This window comes from Phyllobates terribilis, unplaced genomic scaffold (genome assembly GCF_046119375.1).
Source record: "Phyllobates terribilis strain yellow unplaced genomic scaffold, ASM4611937v1 Scaffold_251__1_contigs__length_2838608, whole genome shotgun sequence".
NCBI lineage: Eukaryota > Metazoa > Chordata > Amphibia > Anura > Dendrobatidae > Phyllobates > Phyllobates terribilis.
The window spans coordinates 1,235,015-1,254,176 of NW_027363011.1; the positions used below are offsets into that span (position 1 = coordinate 1,235,015).

General features: G+C 46.2%; 1 protein-coding gene across 1 annotated transcript; it reads left to right on the forward strand.

Moving 5' to 3' along the window:
- The first annotated feature begins 4,301 nt into the window (after window positions 1-4,301).
- LOC141218926 (uncharacterized) lies at window positions 4,302-16,800 on the forward strand. The gene is made up of 13 exons (XM_073665981.1): window positions 4,302-4,475; window positions 4,605-4,784; window positions 4,867-4,990; window positions 5,073-5,170; window positions 7,515-7,664; window positions 7,794-7,973; window positions 8,057-8,180; window positions 8,264-8,361; window positions 9,925-10,015; window positions 12,076-12,159; window positions 12,598-12,723; window positions 13,676-13,797; window positions 15,450-16,800. The coding sequence occupies exons 1-13, from the start codon at window positions 4,302-4,304 to the stop codon at window positions 16,740-16,742; spliced, it is 2,844 nt and encodes a 947-aa protein (XP_073522082.1). The 3' UTR covers window positions 16,743-16,800.
- Window positions 16,801-19,162: the final 2,362 nt, after the last annotated feature.

The following is a 19,162-nucleotide window of genomic DNA, read 5'->3' on the forward strand; positions in this document are numbered from 1 at the left end:
CCCCTGCCCCTCCCCCCACCCCGCTGTACACTCAAACTGCGTATTAACATTAATTTTCATCATTACTGAGAAAAAATCCAGTTATGATTTTGGTGCACGAACAGTTATCGAACATAACCTCGAACAGCCGAATTTTTCTCAAATTGTACGTGTTCGCCGAACGGCTCGAACACCGCCCAAAACAGCTCGAATTTGAGATTGGCGAACAGTTCGAGTAGAACAACGCTCATCTCTACTGTTCATGTCTTTGTCAGTGGGCAAACTTACAAAAACAGCAAGGGATCACAAGGGCTTCTGAGGTACAGTCACCAGTGAGCGGGGTCACCATTGTTGAGGGTGCCAACCTCGTCGGCTAGGCAGTATAAGCTTTGTTTAGGTACAGGATAGGGTAAGGTAGTGACTGTGTCAATTATTTAGCAGCATCATTGTTTAGATCTGTTTATATACATCCACAACAAGCCATTCAGCTTGTAATTTTGCTAGTTTTAAGAACATATGTGTTGTTAGTCCAGTTTTTAATGCATATATTTAATAAATGTTTAAGATTTTACTTTAGGGAGGTTTTCCCACAGTACTGCCCCCTACACCCACAATATGGTTTCATCCACTCCACCGACTACCCCAGTGCTGATTAATAAATACTCACTTAGCCCCATTGTTGGTGCAGATACTAATAAATCCAGAACCTATGAGATTTTTACTACATCATAGTTGGATAGTTAGAGGCGTATTATCCATAGCGGCAGCCTACCCGGCCACTATTGTGCCCATGAGAAAAACAAGAATTTGAGCTTGGTTTAAATTGGTATCCATGCAGCACATAAATGCATGTTTACTATGGCCATTAATCAGAAAAAAACTACAAGAAGAAAAATGATCATAAACCCTTCTGTAAATAAATAAAAAGCAAAAGTGCATTTAAATAAAATGGGGTTCTTAGTAACACTGTTTTTGATCAAAAATAACATGAAAGCTACCATGGCAAGGTGAACCTATTCGGGATAGTCCTACTCTGTCTAATATTAAAAACTTTACCATGTGTCAAAGCCTCAAACTTCTGTGTGTGAATCAGACGTGAGATATAATGTGATAGAAGATTACAGTGCAGGGAAGACCGGAAACATTCATATAAACGGCCGGTGGAGATGTAGTCAGTGACGGACTCTGGCCAAATATGTTTCTAGAGCCGTAGTAGAAGATGAAGATGTCTTCCTCATGATGAAGCAGTTATTCCTCATGTCACGTGTAATGAATATCTCCTGCAGTATTGATAATGTCCATTCCAGTGTCGGTAAATGAGACGAGAATTAGCTTTATGGAAGATGAGTCTTTGAGAAACGTGTTCAGTTGCAGACTCCAAGGAAGAAACTGCTTGTTGTCTGTGGCCTAAAATATATATGTTTTATTACTAGATGTAAAGAACAAAACTAAATACCGTATTTTTCGGACTATAAGACGCACTTTTTTCCTCCAAAGTTTTGGAGGAAAATAGGAGATGCGTCTTATAGTCCGAATGTTGAGGGATGAGGGGGTATATATATGATGTGTGGGGGGGGCATTAGCGGCGGAGGAGTGGGGCACAGGAGGCAGCAGCCTACACTGTCCCCGCTGCTAAAGAAAATTAATATTCAGTGCTCCCCACGCCCATGGGAGCGTGAATGAATATTTAACCTCTCTCTATGCTCATGGTCGTGGAGAGGGGGTGAATATTCATGCCCTTTAATAGCTTGCACACGCGATCTCCCAGCAGGAGCCATTCTGCAGCTGTGTGCCGGCTATTAAGCAGCATGAAGTCACTGTGACTTCCAGAAGCTGATCTCTCCTTGTGAGCCGTGCATGGTAGTGACGCCAGGCGTGGCTCACATGGCAAGATCAGTGAGGCAGACAGGACGCAGCGCTGGAGGAGAGAAGAAAGGTGAGTAGGAGTGTTTATTTTTATTTTTTTATGTGCAGCATGATGGGGATGAGGGGGACCATAAATACCAGGATAAGGATGAGGGGGCCATACATACCAGGATAAGGATGAGGGGGCCATACATACCAGGATAAGGATGAGGGGGCCATACATACCAGGATAGGGATGAGGGGCTATACATTCCAGGATAAGGATGAGGGACTATACATTCCAGGATAAGGATGAGGGGTGCAATGTATGGCAGGAAAGGAATGATGGGTGCCATGCATATCAGGACAGGGATGAGGGGTGCCATGCATATCAGGACAGGCATGAGGGGTGCCATGCATATCAGGACTGGGATGAGGGGTGCCATGCATACCAGGACAGGGATGAGGGGTGCCATGCATACCAGGACAGGGATGAGGGGGGTGCCATGCATATCAGGACAGGGATGAGGGGGTGCCATGCATATCAGGACAGGGATGAGGGGGTGCCATGCATATCAGGACAGGGATGAGGGGGGTGCCATGCATACCAGGACAGGGATGGGGGGGTGCCATGCATACCAGGACAGGGATGAGGGGGGTGCCATGCATACCAGGACAGGGATGAGGGGGGTGCCATGCATACCAGGATAGGGATGAGGGGGGTGCCATGCATACCAGGATAGGGATGAGGGGGGTGCCATACATACCAGGACAGGGATGAGGGGGGTGCCATGCATACCAGGATAGGGATGAGGGGGGTGCCATGCATACCAGGATAGGGATGGGGGGTGCCATGCATGCCAGGACAGGGATGGGGGGTGCCATGCATGCCCGGACAGGGATGGGGGGTGCCATGCATGCCCGGACAGGGATTGGCGGTGCCATGCATGCCAGGACAGGGATGAGGGGGTGCCATGCATACCAGGATAGGGATGGGAGGGTGCCATGCAGGCCAGGATAGGGATGGGGGGTGCCATGCATACCAGGATAGGGATGGGGGGTGCCATGCATGCCAGGATAGGGATGGAGGGGTGCCATGCATACCAGGATGGAGGGGTGCCATGCATACCAGGATGGAGGGATGCCAGGCATACCAGGATGGGGATGGGGGTCACGTATAAAAGGAAGGGGGGCATATAAACCAAGATGGGGGATATTGTTAGAATTGGGGGACATTACCCCTATACCAGTGTCAGCAATGTCAACACATTTTTTGCTTAAATTTTTTTTTATATTTTCTTCCTCTAAAACCTAGGTGCATCTTATAGTCCGAAAAATATGGTACTATAAAATAATATATCTCCTCATATGTTTCTGTGGCATCGCGGTACCCGTTCTACTGCTGCTAAATGAGACAGTTGTAGTGTGATAGTAGACTTGTTCCAGTGTGGGCACTGTGAGTTAGGAGATATAATACATTGCATTGTAAATTGGACTTTCCTGCCATCTACTGGCCAATGTGTGTGTATATGAAAGGTAAGTGATTATTCTCCTCACAATAAGCTGCCCTGAGGAGTCTCCCAGCTCAGGGCTCGCACACTGACTGAGCACTGGTACAAATCAGTAGTGGGGGGTTCAAGCTGCCTAATGAAGATACAGGAGACAGACACTATTTCTCACAGAAGAGTTTCCATGCCAGTCCACGCTGGGGGGACATTTTTCTCCACATAATCTCCTTCACAGAAAGACAAGCGTCTTCCGGTCAGGAGAGATAACGCTGTTCGTGTGCTCTCCTGCACGCTGGTTATCCTGTTTGCTTCTAGCCGGGGCCAGATCCACGTGACTGCCACACCATCGACTACCCCCTGCGAAAGGCAATGGTGGGCTAAAAACTGTGACACACCCAGACTTTAGTGGGTTTCCATGGAGAGCCAATCTGTGAAGGTCCCTCCATCAGTGTAATATTTCTTGGACTGCGCATAGCATTTCCTCTACCAGCAAGAGAAGAGAACTCTGCTCCAGCCGCCCTGAGAGGCCATAACCTCGCTTGTCTCATGAGGAGAGAAACATTACTTTCATATGCACAAAATACTGTAAACTTTGCCTTTGAGAGACTGTACCCCGTTACCTCCTTCAGTAAAATTGTCATGTTTACAAGTTCACCTGCATGTTTGGCTGCTTGTGATTGCACAAACTTCACGGGGACTCCAAACTTGCACCCAGACACCACAACTACAGGCGTGCCCCCTGGGGGTCCTATACTATCCACAAGTGCCACCTTCCGACAATTGTTGTGGACACTAAGGAAGTGTTTAGGGGTCCAGAGACCCACTTCAACTACTGTGACATGATTATCTGCTGCCTTTGAGACTACATACCCCAGCTGGCCCTTCTGCAACATCTGGGGCCTCCCCAGTGGCCCACCACATTTCCCCTTATTATCTCCAGTAATTGTATTGGATTTTTATGATGTTACAATGGCTCATCATCTTCTCATTCAGGTCTCTACAATATCGGATCCTCTCAGTGAAGATCTTCTATATAAGAGAATTTTCTTTATTTACCAATCAAAGATGGATATGGACAGAGACAAGATGGCGGAGAGGATATTACACCTCACCCTAGAGATCCTCTTCCGGCTTACTGGAGAGGTGAGAGATTCTGATGACGTCACATTACATCATTCTTATCTATGGGAATAAAAGATGGACAGAACTGGAGAGGTGAGGACTCTGGAAATGTCTGTAATGAGATTTATTAATGTGTCTCTCCATAACCAGGATTACACAGTAGTGAAGAAGACCTCTAGTGAGCGCTGTCAGGACCCTGTGTCTGAGGGATGGGGAAGACCCCTGAGCCCAATCACAGGACCTCCCCCTCACCCCCTGATACATGAGAACATCAATGACCAGAAGATCCTAGAACTCACCTACAAGATGATTGAGCTGCTGACTGGAGAGGTGACACTGCTGGGAATGCTGGGACATTATACAGTAACGCTGTGAAGGGATTGGGGGATGACGGTATCATTGTATGTGTCAGGTTCCTGTAAGGTGTCAGAATGTCGCCGTCTATTTCTCCATGGAGGAGTGGGAGTATTTAGAAGGACACAAAGATCTGTACAAGGACGTCATGATGGAGGTTCCCCAGACCCTCACATCACCAGGTAATAAACAGGACAAAATACACACGGCCTATAAGTATCTGTATGTAAAGAATGAATCCAGTCCCTTATGTGTTTCCTACAGATCTATCCAGTAAGAGGACAACACCAGAGAGATGTCCCCATTCTCTTCTTCCACAGGACTGTAAACAAGAAGATCCCTATGTTCCTCAGGATCATCAGGTAGATGGAGAGAAGGTATCATGAGATCTCCCCTATGATGTGTAGACGGCTGTGAAGGTCTTGTGCTCAGTCTTGTTTTATCCACCAATATTATATGTTTTATACTAGCTATTGAACCCATTCTACGCCCAGATGGTGAGCATTTTTATTGGTATATGGTCTCCCATGCTGGTATGTGTTGCCCCCCCTCCTGGTATTTGTGCTGCCCCTATCCTGTCCCCACCATCCTATCCTGGTATGCATTTCACCCGTCATCCCCAATCCTGGTATGCGTGGCACCCGTCATCCCCAATCCTGGTATGCGTGGCACCCGTAATCCCCAATCCTGGTATGCGTGGCACCCCTCATCCCCAATCCTGGTATGTGTGGTACCCCATCCCTCATCCCTATCCTGGTATGTATGCTATCCCTCATCTTGGTATGTATGGGCCCTTCACCCACATCCTGGTATGCATGGCACCCCTCATCCTCATCCCTATTCTGGTATGCATGGCACTCCTCATCCCTATCCTGGTATGCATGGGCCCCTCATCCCCAATCCTGGTATGCATGGGCCCCTCATCCCCAATCCTGGTATGCATGGGCCCCTCATCCCCAATCCTGGTATGCATGGGCCCCTCATCCCCAATCCTGGTATGCATGGGCCCCTCATCCCCAATCCTGGTATACATGGTACCCCTCATCCCTATCCTGGCATGTATGGTTCCCCTCATCCTGGTATGTATGGTACCCCGCATTCCTATCCTGGTATGTATGGTACCTCACATCCCTATTCTGGTATGCATGTTCCCCTCATCCCCCAATCCTGGTATGCATGTTCCCCTCATCCCCCAATCCTGGTATGCATGTTCCCCTCATCCCCCAATCCTGGTATGCATGGTCCCCTCACCCCTCCAATCCTGGTATGCATGGTCCCCTCACCCCTCCAATCCTGGTATGCATGGTCCCCTCACCCCTCCAATCCTGGTATGCATGGTCCCCTCACCCCTCCAATCCTGGTATGTGTGGTACCCCTCACCCCCCAATCCTGGTATGCATGGTCCCCTCACCGCCCCAATCCTGGTATGCATGATCCCCTCACCCCACAATCCTGGTATGCGTGGCCCCCTCACCCCCCAATCCTGGTATGTGTTGCCCCGTCATCCCTTTCTCACTGTACACACATAAAAAAAAATAAACCGTTACACTCACCTTTCCTCTCTGTGCTACAGCGCTGCTGCGTCCTGTTCTGCTGGAAGCCGGGGGAGGAGTGCGGTGCCGGAGAACCGTGCTGTCCGGCGCCATTTTGCTGAAGACACACTGCAAATGTGTCTTCAGTAAAATGGCGCCGGATAGCGCTATGCGCATGCGCCGATCCGACGCCTCACTCCTGCCCTGGTCTCCGGCGAAGAGAGGCGCTGCGGCAACGCTCCTCCCGGTCAGGTAAGTATGGCGCTGGAGATCGCGGTATGCGTTCAGTGCCAAGCTGTCTAATGAAGATACAGGAGACAGACACTATTTCTCACAGAAGAGTTTCCATGCCAGTCCACGCTGGGGGGACATTTTTCTCCACATAATCTCCTTCACAGAAAGACAAGCCTCTTCCAGTCAGGAGAGATAACGCTGTTCGTGTGCTCTCCTGCACGCTGGTTATCCTGTTTGCTTCTAGCCGGGACGAGATCCACATGGCTGCCACACCATCGACTTTTTTAAACCTACCCCCTGCAAAAGGGAACGGTGGGCTAAAAACTGTGAGCACACCCACACTTTAGTGTGTTTCCACGGAGAGCCAATCTGTGAAGGTCCCTCCATCAGTGTAATATTTCTTGGACTGCGCATAGCATTTCCTCTACCAGCAAGTGAAGAGAACTCTGCTCCAGCCGCCCTGAGAGGCCATAACCTCGCTTGTCTCATGAGGAGAGAACCATTACTTTCATATGCACAAAGTACTGTAAACGTTGCCTTTGAGAGACTGTACCCCGTTACCTCCTTCAGTAAAATTGTTATGTTTGCAAGTTCACCTCTGTGTCTGGCTGCTTGTGATTGCACAAACATCACGGGCACTCCAAACTTGCACCCAGACACCACAACTACAGGAGTGCCCCCTGGAGGTCCTATACCATCCACAAGTGCCACCTCCTGCTTTTGACAATTGTTATGGACACTAGGGAAGTGTTTAGGGGTCCAGCGACCCACTTCAACTACTGTGACATCATTACCTGTTGCCTTTGAGACTACATACCCCAGCTGGCCCTTCTGCAACATCTGGCGCCTCCCCAGTGGCCCACCACATTTCCCTTTATTATCTCCAATAATTGTATTATTACACAGGATTTTTATGATGTTACATCATCTTCTCATTCAGGTACCTACAATATCGGATCCTCTCAGTGAAGATTTTCTATATAAGAGAGTTATTCTTATTGACCCATCAAAGATGGATATGGACAGAGACAAGATGGCAGAGCGGATATTACACCATTCCCTAGAGATCCTCTTCCGGCTTACTGGAGAGGTGAGAGATTCTGATGATGTCACATTACATCATTCTTATCTATGGGAATAACAGATGGACAGAACTGGAGAGGTGAGGACTCTGGAAATGTCTGTAGTGAGATTTATTAATGTGTCTCTCCATAACCAGGATTATACAGTAGTGAAGAAGACCTCTAGAGAGCGCCGTCAGGCCTCTGTGTCTGAGCAATGGGAAAGACCCCTGAGCCCAATCACAGGGCCTCCACCTCACCCCCTGATACATGAGGACATCAATGACCAGAAGATCATAGAACTTACCTACAAGATGATTGAGCTTCTGTCTGGAGAGGTGACACTGCTGGGAATGCTGAGACATTATACAGTAACGCTATGAAGGGATCGGGGGGATGACGGTATCATTGTATGTGTCAGGTTCCTATAAGATGTCAGGATGTCGCTGTCTATTTTTCCATGGAGGAGTGGGCGTATTTAGAAGGACACAAAGATCTGTACAAAGACGTCATGATGGAGGTTCCCCAGCCTCTCACATCACCAGGTAGTAGACAGGACTCTATACTCACGGCCTATAATTATCTGTATGTAAAGAATGAATTCAGTCTCTGTATGTGTTTCCTCCAGATCTATCCAGTAAGAGGACAACACCAGAGAGATGTCCCCGTTCTCTTCTTCCACAGGACTGTAAACAAGAAGATCCCAATGTTCCTCAGGATCCTCAGGTAGATGGAGAGAAGGTGTCATGAGATCTCCCCTATGATGTGTAGACAGCTGTGAAGGTCTTGTGCTCAGTCTTGTTTTATCCACCAGTATTATATGTTTTATACTAGCTATTGAACCCATTCTACGCCCGGGTGGCGAGCATTTTTATTGGTATATGGTCTCCCATGCTGGTATGTGCTGCCCCCCTCCTGTCCCCACCATCCTATCCTGGTATGCATGGCACCCCTCACCCCCAATCCTGGTATGCATGGCACCCCTCACCCCCAATCCTGGTATGCATGGCACCCCTCATCCCCAATCCTGGTATGCATGGCACCCCTCATCCCCAATCCTGGTATGCGTGGCACCCCTCATCCCCAATCCTGGTATGCGTGGCACCCCTCATCCCCAATCCTGGTATGTGTGGTATCACATCCCTCATCCCTATCCTGGTATGTATATTATCCCTCATCCTGGTATGTATGGGCCCCTCACCCACATCCTGGTATGCATGGCACCCCTCATCCCCATCCTGGTATGCATGGCACTCCTCATCCCTATCCTGGTATGCATGGGCCCCTCGACCCCAATCCTGGTATACATGGTACCCCTCATCCCCAATCCTGGTATACATGGTACCCCTCATCCCCAATCCTGGAATACATGGTACCCCTCATCCCTATCCTGGTATGTATGGTACCCCGCATTCCTATTCTGGTATGTATGGTACCCCTTACATCCCTATTCTGGTATGCATGGTCCCCTCACCCCCCAATCCTGGGTATGCATGGTTCCCACACCCCCCAATCCTGGGTATGCATGGTTCCCACACCCCTCCAATCCTGGTATGCATGGTCCCCTGACCCCCCAATCCTAGTATGCATGGTCCCCTCACCCCCCAATCCTGTTGTGTGGTACCCCTCATCCTGGTATGCATGATCCCCTCACCCCACAATCCTGGTATGCGTGGCCCCCTCGCCCCCAATCCTGGTATGTGTGGCCCCCCAATCCTGGTATGTGTGGCCCCCGCATCCCTTTCACACTGTACACACATACAAAAAAATAAACAGTTATACTCACCTTTCTTCTCTGTGCTACAGCGCTGCGGTGTCCTGTTCTGCCGGAGGTCGAGGGAGGAGTGCGGCGCCGGAGCACCACGCTGTCCGGCGCCATTTTGCTGAAGACACACTGCAAATGTGTCTTCAGTACAATGGCGCCGGATAGCGATATGCGCATGCGCCTATCCGACACCTCACTCCTGCCCCGGTCTCCGGCAAAGAGAGGCACCGCGGCAACGCTCCTCCCGGTCAGGTAAGTATGTAAGTATGGCGCCTGAGATTGCGGTATGCGTTCAGTGCCTACGCATACCGCGATCTCCGGCGCCATACACTCCTCTTACCTGTAACGGCTCCATGAGTGATTCTGTCTGGAGCATGCGCAGTCTATAAAGGATTCAGACAGAGGGATGCTTGCAGCATTATATTATAGACTATTGTAATGAGAACGGTGGAGATGGCCGGATTAGAGCTGATCATAGATGTGACTTCTCCATCTGTCTGTGACTTTTACAATATTTGTTTCAGGGTGAAGATCTGACCCATATTAATACTACAGAGACATATGTGAGGGGTGATGAGTGGAGTAAAGAGGAGATTCCTACATATGACTACCCAGGTGAGTAGTAACCACTAAATGCTGAGAAGTCACAGATTCTTCTCAGTCACCGGCTGTGCTTTATCGGTGGTGTTGTCCAGCCATATCACAATCGTGTGATCACCATTTTGCCGCTAGACCACAACATTCTCTTCCACCCAAAACTGTTCAAATCATTTTGGACATTGAAAGGCCTTTTCTATAGAATTTACAACCTCGGCAATCCACCTACCCCCTGGAATTAGGAGACGCTGACCGTTACCTGCCCAGATCTGTAAACTACAAAAAATAAATAAATAAAAAGATTATTATTATTAACTACAAAGCCAAATGACAGCGTACGTAGAATGTGCTGACAAGTTAGAAAATCACTTGAAGAAAAATATTATGATGGGCCTGTAAGAGAAAGCGGAGGGTAATGATGCTGTTGGCTTCCTAGAACCTTGATATCTTATTGGATGAATCTACCTTCTCTCCCTTCTGTGCTGCTGAATGTTCTCATATGGTCCCTACAAGCCAAGGTCCAGTCTTTCTGGCCAAACTCCATTAGTCATTTTTTGATGGAGACTGTTGCGTTTGATCATTTCAGTAGATGTGTTCTTGTCTATAGTCAGTTTTTGACTACAGTAGTTAGTGCTCAACATACTCTGATTTAACCTCTTCCCGCAGACACATTTGTGTTTCTAATCAGGCCCCATTTTTTCAAATCTGATGTGTGTCTCTTTATGCGGGAATAATTTTGGAATTCTTCACAAAGGATAATAGGAAATGAATGGACCATACAAATTATTTTCCAACTTCTCTTTAACCTGGCAATACCCTATATACGGTTGTACACTTTTGTCTGGGCACATGGCAGGTTAAGAAGGGAAGGAGCGCCATTTAGCTGTTTGAATGCTGATCTTGGTGGATTAGTTTGCAGACACAATGTATCGTGGTCACTTGGCAGCTCAAAAGATGGCCACCACGAACAGGTTTGGCACTATCTACTCTGTTTTCCAGATCCCAGGGATTGCTTTGCTCATTATTCTTTAACCCTTCTACATGGATCTGGAGTTACACAGAGACCCCTAGGCTTGGGCCACGGTGTTACCTGCTGTTCTATAGTGTGAGATGGGAAGAAAAATAGTCAGGTAGCCGGGTCAGAACCAGGAGAGTAGAGAACATACAAAATCAGAAGACACAAGAGTAGCCAGTAAACGGGCCGGGGTTCCAGCAGAAACAAATACACAAGCCGGGAGCTGATCACAGAGGACTGAACCAGAGGAGAACAAGGCTGTATCTGGCAGCTTCCAGCAATATGCTTCCAGCTTTAGTAGGGTGCGATCACCAGATCAGCAGCAGCAGAAACCACCAAAGCAGCCTCAGCAGCTCCATCATCAAGGCCGCAGCAGTGGCAGTCGGACAAGCAGCAGCAAGACCAGCCAGAGGAGCAGGGCAGGTTGCGAGTCCACAACCTCCAGCCAGGAGCAATCATATGAATTGATCCAGCCTCAATCTCCGGTACCCTGAACGGCAGAGTAGTGAGTGATCTACGTGAAAGTTCACCATATTTTTTCTACTAGGAAAAACCCAAAAAGTCTAGTGCCGAGAGGAATAACAAGGAGTATGCGCTGTGCGGTGTTAATTTTCCCAGCACTTATACTAAAAAGCTTTGCTCGAGTTGTATCCAAGAAACCATATCAGAGGAAACACCTAATTTTGCTATGGATTTAAAATCTTTAATCCAGATGGAGGTTAGGGACTCCCTAAAGACATTGGCTACACGTAAAAAGAGTAGGACGCTGAAACGTCATACATCAGACTCAGAGGAATCTGTAGTATTCCAGGGCAAGGGGAAGTCTATTTCCTCTCCTACCTACTCGTTATCCTCATCATCATCATCTTCCTCAGATAGCGATACAGGAGGTAGGCTGTGTTTTCCAGCGCAAAATACAGATAAGCTGAGTAAAGCCATCAGAACAACTATGGGCATAGCCGATACCAAGACCTCTAGGACTGTTCAGGACATCATGTTTGGGGGTCTGGATCAGAAGAAGAGGCGCACATTCCCCGTCAATGAGACGATTGTTCATCGACAGGGAATGGAAAAGACCTGATAGGAGAGGGCAGTTACCATCACCTTCAAAGAGAAGATACCCGTTTGAGGAAGAAGAATCAACCAGGTGAGATCAAACCCCAAAAATTGACGTGACCGTGTCAAAATTCTCTAAAAAAAAAAATCCACCCTGCCGTTTGAGGATTTAGGAGCTTTCAAGGATCCTCTTGATAAAAAAGCGGAAACCTTATTAAAACAAACCTGGGAGTGACCAGCGGGAGCATTGAAACCGGCAGTCGCAGCCACTTGCACAGCCAGGTCAATGATGGTCTGGTTGCAGCAGCTAGAAGACCAGATTAAAGGGGACATTCCAAGGGAAAAAATCCTGGCCAGTGTTCCGCTAATGCAGGGGGCGGCTGCCTTCCTCGCGGACGCGTCGGCAGATTCAGTAAGGCTGGCCGCCAGATCAGCGAATTTATCCAACGCAGCTCGCAGAGCTCTGTGGCTCAAGAGCTTGTCAGGTGATGTACAGTCTAAGATGAAACTGTGTTCAATCCGTGTGAAGGGGAGTTTCTTTTTGGCAAAGCTCTGGATGACATACTGGATAAAGCCGCAGATAAGAAACACAGGTTTTCCAGTGTGTTGATGCCTCAGTACAAGACTTCCTTTTGTAAAAGGAAGTATAGCATAGGTAAACTTTCCAGAGACCAGGGCAGATAGAAAGACAAGGAGTGGAGGCTTCATGTTCGGAGGCCCTTCCTCTGAGAACAGAAAAACCCCTAAGTGATGGGCCTCCCCAGGTAGGAGGAAGACTGTTCCACTTCCTGCCTACCTGGGAAAAAATTACATACAGTGCCTGGATATTAGGGATTATAAAGACAGGACTGAGACTGGAATTCAGATCCATTCCCCTGCAGACCTTCAGGATTTCGTCTCCCAGGAGGCCGGGAGAGCAAACAGCCCTGGAGCAAGAGATAGTAAACCTAGTGGAAAAGAAGGTTCTAATAGAGACTAATAAGCGAGCAGGGGAAAGGATTCTATTCGCCCCTGTTTCTGATAAAGAAACCGGACGGCTTGAAGGGCCTAAATCAACTTGAAGGGCCTAAACAACTTTCTAATCTACAGACCCTTCAAGATGGAATCTACAGTACAGACCAAAAGTTTGGACACACCTTCTCATTTAAAGATTTTTCTGTATTTTCATGACTATGAAAATTGTACATTCACACTGAAGGCATCAAAACTATGAATTAACACATGTGTTAATTCAAGATTGTTGGAAGACCATTTCCGGTGACTACCACTTGAAGCTCATCAAGAGAATGCCAAGAGTGTGTAAAGCAGTCATCAAAGCAAAAGGTGCCTACTTTGAAGAACCTAGAAGATAAGACATATTTTCAGTTGTTTCACACTTTTTTGTTAAGTATATAATTCCGCATGTGTTAATTCATAGTTTTGATGCCTTCAGTGTGAATGCACAATTTTCATAGTCATGAAAATACAGAAAAATCTTTAAATGAGAAGGTGTGTCCAAACTTTTGGTCTGTACTGTATAATATCAGCCATAAAGGTGTTATTCCCGGGTTGTTATATGAGTGTCCTCGATTTGAAGGACGCCTATTACCACGTCCCAATCCATACAGGATACCAGCAGTATCTGAGAGTAGCTGTGTATATCATCAATGGTGTGAGGCAATTTCAGTTCACAGCTCTGCCCTTCGGCCTCTCCATAGCTCCAGGAATCTTTACGAAGATCATTCTGGAGGTAATGGCGCATTGAGAGAACAAGATACTCTAGTTGTCCCTTACCTTGACGACTTCCTGGTAGTATGCAGATCAAGAGAGCATTGACAAGAGTCAGAGCCAGCCTGATCAATCTTTTATGGATACTGAATCTTGAGAAGTCAAGCCTGGAGCCTCGGAAGGTTCCGTCTTTTTTTAGGGCTTATCTTGGACTCAGAGGGATAGACTTGTCTGCTACCGGAAGACAAGAAAAACAGAATTATGTCCCTAGACTCAGGGGACACTTGGACAGGAAGATGACACTTTCCAATACAGCCATCATCTCAATCGCATGGTGGCTGGATCGGGAGAACCTATCACAGAGAGTTCTTTGGTTGTATCAGGTCCATATATATTTGGACAGAGACAACATTTTTCTAATTTTGGTTCTAGACATTACCACAATGAATTTTAAACAAAACAATTCAGATGCAGTTGAAGTTCAGACTTTCAGCTTTCATTTAAGGGTATCCACATTAAAATTGGATGAAGGGTTTAGGACTTTCAGCTGCTTAACATGTGCCACCCTGTTTTTAAAGGGACCAAAAGTAATTGGACAGATTAAATAATTGTATCCTAACCCCAAAGATTTAAAGGAACAGAGGCTTCAAACTCTAAATGTTAGATTGGTTTTGGTTCAGTATTTGGAGGTAACAAGGCCTTGGAGGAGAAGTGATGCCTTATTTGTCTCCTTCCAGGAAGCTAGTAAGGGACTTAAAGTTACAAGGGGAACTATAGCTAGATGGATCAGGGACGCCGTTAGCTTAGCATATTCCCCTAGTGATGTGTCAGTTTCAGAGAACCTGAAGGGCCATTCCACAGAGCTGGTGCAGCCTCCTGGGCTGAGAAGGCGGAAGTGTCCATTGATAACATATATGTAAGGCAGCAACATGGTAATCTCCTTCTACCTTCTATAACCATTACCGGCTTGATCTTTCTTCATCTGCTGATCTATCCTTTGGGAGAAAGGTGTTGCAAGCGGTGATCCATCCCTAAGGTGTCTGTTCTATATAAATCTCTCAGGTGGTGCTGTCATAGGAGAAGGGGAAAAAAATCATAGTTACCTACCGGTAATGGGATTTTACAGAGCCCATGACAGCACCCTTATATGCCCCGTCCTTTTTTGATCACTTATGGTGTTCTCTATATATGGGTGTATAGTGAGAAATGTTTTATTGGTGGTAGGTGTGTACTAACATACTGTCTGGAGGTCCTCTCATGCTCTAAAACAAAACTGATGCTGAGGAGAGGTACCGCCTTTTTTATTCAGCAGATTTCCTGTCCTTGGTGGGCGGATACCGTCTCTCAGGTGGTGCTATCAATCCTGTTACCGGTAACTGTGATTTTTTTCCATTTACAGACGATGGACCTGAGTGGGGCTTGTTGTTTGTGAGATGAGTAGAAGTTTTTATTGGTATTATTGTTGCCTACATAACTTGGTGGCTTTTTATTCCATATTTGGGAGACAGAATGAACAAACAGTTGAACACCACGCTCTACTGGTTCATCCTATGAGGTTTTCTATTAGATTGTGAAATGTCAGTGTCTTGGTGAATAATTAATTCAATATATTTACATAACTTGCCATTATTATAGACAGCTTAAGTAGAAATTTAAAAGAATATAAAATTCAAGATTTTTATCTTAGCAGATGACTGTACCTGGAGATCAGAGGGACAGCTGACATCTTCAATTTTTAAATCAGAAGATCTTGAGATCCCACAGGATACAATTAAAGTGAATGCCATTACTCCAGATATACCATCATCCCTTCACAGCAAAGATCTGTCACCTGATCCTTTGAAACAGGTCCTGCCTTCTGATTCATTACCGACTACTAAGGAAAATCATAGTCACAAATTAAGCATTAAAAAACAAACTGCTCCTAAAGCAAAGAAGACATTTTTAGAATATGGAAATAGTTTTCCTCTCGAAAAATCTTTTCCTAAACATCAAAAAATTCATACAGCCGAGAATAGATTTTCTTGTTCCAAGTGTGGGAAATATTTTAACAAGAAATCAGATCTTGTTAGACACCAGGGAACTCACACAGGGGAGAAGCCTTTTTCATGTTCAGAATGTGGGAAATGTTTTACAAAAAAATCCAATGTTGTTAAGCACCAGAAAACTCGCACAGGGGAGAAGCCATTTTCATGTTCAGAATGTGAGAAATGTTTTTACCAGAAATCATATTTAGTTAGTCACCAGAGAATTCACACAGGGGAGAAGCCATTTTCATGTTCAGAATGTGAGAAATGTTTTTACCAAAAATCAGATTTAGTTATTCACCAGAGAATTCACACTGGGAAGAAGCCTTTTTCATGTTCAGAATGTGAGAAATGTTTTAACCACAAATCAAACTTTGTTAGGCACCAGAGAAGTCACACAGGGGAGAAGCCTTTTTCATGTTCAGAATGTGGGAAACGTTTTAACCAGAAATCAAGTCTTGTTAAACACCACAGAACTCACACAGGGGTGAAGCCTTTTTCATGTTCAGAATGTGGTAAACATTTTGAACAGAAATGCAATCTTGTTAAACACCACAGAACTCACACAGGGGAGAAGCCTTTTTCATGTTCAGAATGTGGTAAACCTTTTAAACAGAAATACGGTCTTGTTATACACCAGATAACTCATACAGAGGAGAAGCCTTTTTCATGTTCAGAATGTGGGAAATATTTTACACGGAAAGCAACTCTTAATAAACATCAGAGAAGTCACACAGGGGAGAAGCCTTTTTCATGTTCAGAATGTGGTAAACATTTTAAACAGAAATACGGTCTTGTTATACACCAGAGAACTCGTACAGAGGAGAAGCCTTTTTCATGTTCAGAATGTGGGAAATATTTTACACGGAAAGCAACTCTTAATAAACATCAGAGAAGTCACACAGGGGAGAAGCCTTTTTCAAAATTCTATTTTTATTGAAAGGTTAAATAATTTTCAATTACAAAAAAAAAAAAAAAAAAAAGAATAACCAGGACAATATCAGTATATCATAGAATATAAGTATAACGTCCAATAAAACATCAAGTTATAGGAAGAAGAAGGAAGGCAGGGAACATTTTAGGCCATCAGTATTACAATGATGAAGTTACTAAAATTCAATGGAAACCATACATAGTGCAGCCAGGCACGAACCACTGCGGAGCACAATCCGGACAGAGAGGAAACACACCAGAGGAAAGGGTGGGTCACATCATTCTTATGTAAGACGGTAGGCATCGGATTCCTGGAGTTCAATACAGTCTCTCCAAGTCTCACAGTATCTATCACAACCAGTGGGGGATCGGGCAATCAAATGTTCCATCCTATTTAGAAGGGCTATTTCACAGAACCACTCCTCCAGAGTAGGTGGAGAAGTACTTTTCCAGTGACGAGGAATGATATTCTTAGCAGCCTGTATAAGGTAGCTTATTATCCTAGAACGCATGACCATAAAAATCTACACTTTCACATACCTGGGGCCTTTTAGGCCCGTGTGCAAATAACATGGAATAACTCAAACAAAAATGACAAACAACTATATACCTGAGGAATACCTAGAGTTTCAAAATTCTAACTAAAGTAATCTTGCAGAAAATAGAAAACAATTAACAGGGCTTGCGAGGCCCCAGGTATGCGTTCTAGGGTTAAAGACCTTTTGTGGGGGCGTGGCCTGGCCGGGCATGTGAGAAGACATGTGAGGCAGAAGAGCTCCTATAACCCTGTCCTATAATCCTTCCTGCCCGAGGGAATCATTGCTTCTAAAAGATCTCACCAGGTGGCCTGGGGTCTCAGGAGTGCGGGGGGGGGGGGAGCAGTCGATGGTGCAGAACGAGATGACCCGGCGAGATAGCAAGCAGAGGCAGGCGGCTGGCTCATCACAGCACGAGGACTAAAATGGAGCCATGGCCTCTGAGGCGGGAGCTGAAACTCCAAGACAGCGGGAGAAGCGCATGGAGGTGGTGAACAGGCTCTCCAAATATGCGCATGGCGGAGGAGCTGAGGAGCTTACACCCGACCGGAATGTGCAGACATTGAAGAGCACGGTAACTGAAGGGGATGTAGAGAGGGCAGCGGGGGAGACACATGAGAGGAATGTGCAGGCTGCTAAAACAACAACTCCCCCCAGCAGAGAGGCTCAGGTTACCAGTGGTGCTGACTCACTGGCCAAGGATGATGAGCCTACTTTAAAAGACGTGCTCCTGGCCATCTCACATAGTAAGGCAGATCTTACTGAACACATAGGGTCTGTGAAAGTGGACATATCTCATATACGCCATGACATGCAGAAAATGAGGGAGCGCCTCACTGCAACAGAAGGCAGAGTGGGGGATTTGGAGGATACTGTGACTCCTATGACTAAAACGCTTAAAACAGCTACTGACTCTATTAACTATTTACTCAATAAAGCGGATGATCTTGAAAATCGTCTGAGAAGAAATAACGTGCGTATTGTGGGGGTGCCTGAGAAAGCAGAGGGCAGAGAGGTGGTGGACTTTTTTGAGAAATGGCTGCTGCAATCCTTTGGAAAGGATAAATTCTCTAGAATGTTCGCTATTGAGAGGGGACACAGGGTCCCCACCAGACCTCTGGCGCACTGCCGCATACAGTTCTAATCAAAATGCTGCATTTTCGTGACAGAGATAAAATCCTACAATTGGTGTGGTCGGCTAATGACTTATGTATAGAGGGGGCGAGAGTGTCCTTCTATCCTGATTTTTCTGTGGAGGTTCAAAGGAGACGCGCCCAATTTCAAGATATCAAGCGAAGATTGAGAGCACTTCAAGTACCCTATGCAATGCTATATCCTGCACGGCTGCGGGTCACAGCACTGGGTGAAACTCATTTCTTTGATTCACCAAAGGAGGCTGTAAAATGGCTGGACTTAAAAGAGAGACAAATCCAGGCGGGCTGACACCAATTTTGAGAAGATTCTTGACAGATTATAATATAATTCAAGAAATTTGAATTCTAGTGGATAATACTCCGCTGTTGGCTAATGAATCTCTGTTTATAAATGTTATGATTATTATTTTTCAGTTTTTGTATACTGCTTATAACCTGGCTCTCATATATACCTCGGGCAGGCCAATATACTTATATAGTTGTTGAGGTGCTGGTTTCACCTACAATGTATAGGCAGGGATAAGACACTCTGCCGTTTGAATGTTCTGGGAACGTTGTGTAAGGGGGGGGAGTGAGGGAGTCTGTGATGCAACTCATGCTGCGGCGCCTCGTGCGCTTAAGGCCTACTAGGCTGCATGAGGCTAAACACCAGACTCTTCATGTTACGGCTGTTGGTATTCATTTGATCAAGGGGGGGGGGATGTTAAATGAGGTAGTGAGGGGGGGTTAAAGAACAG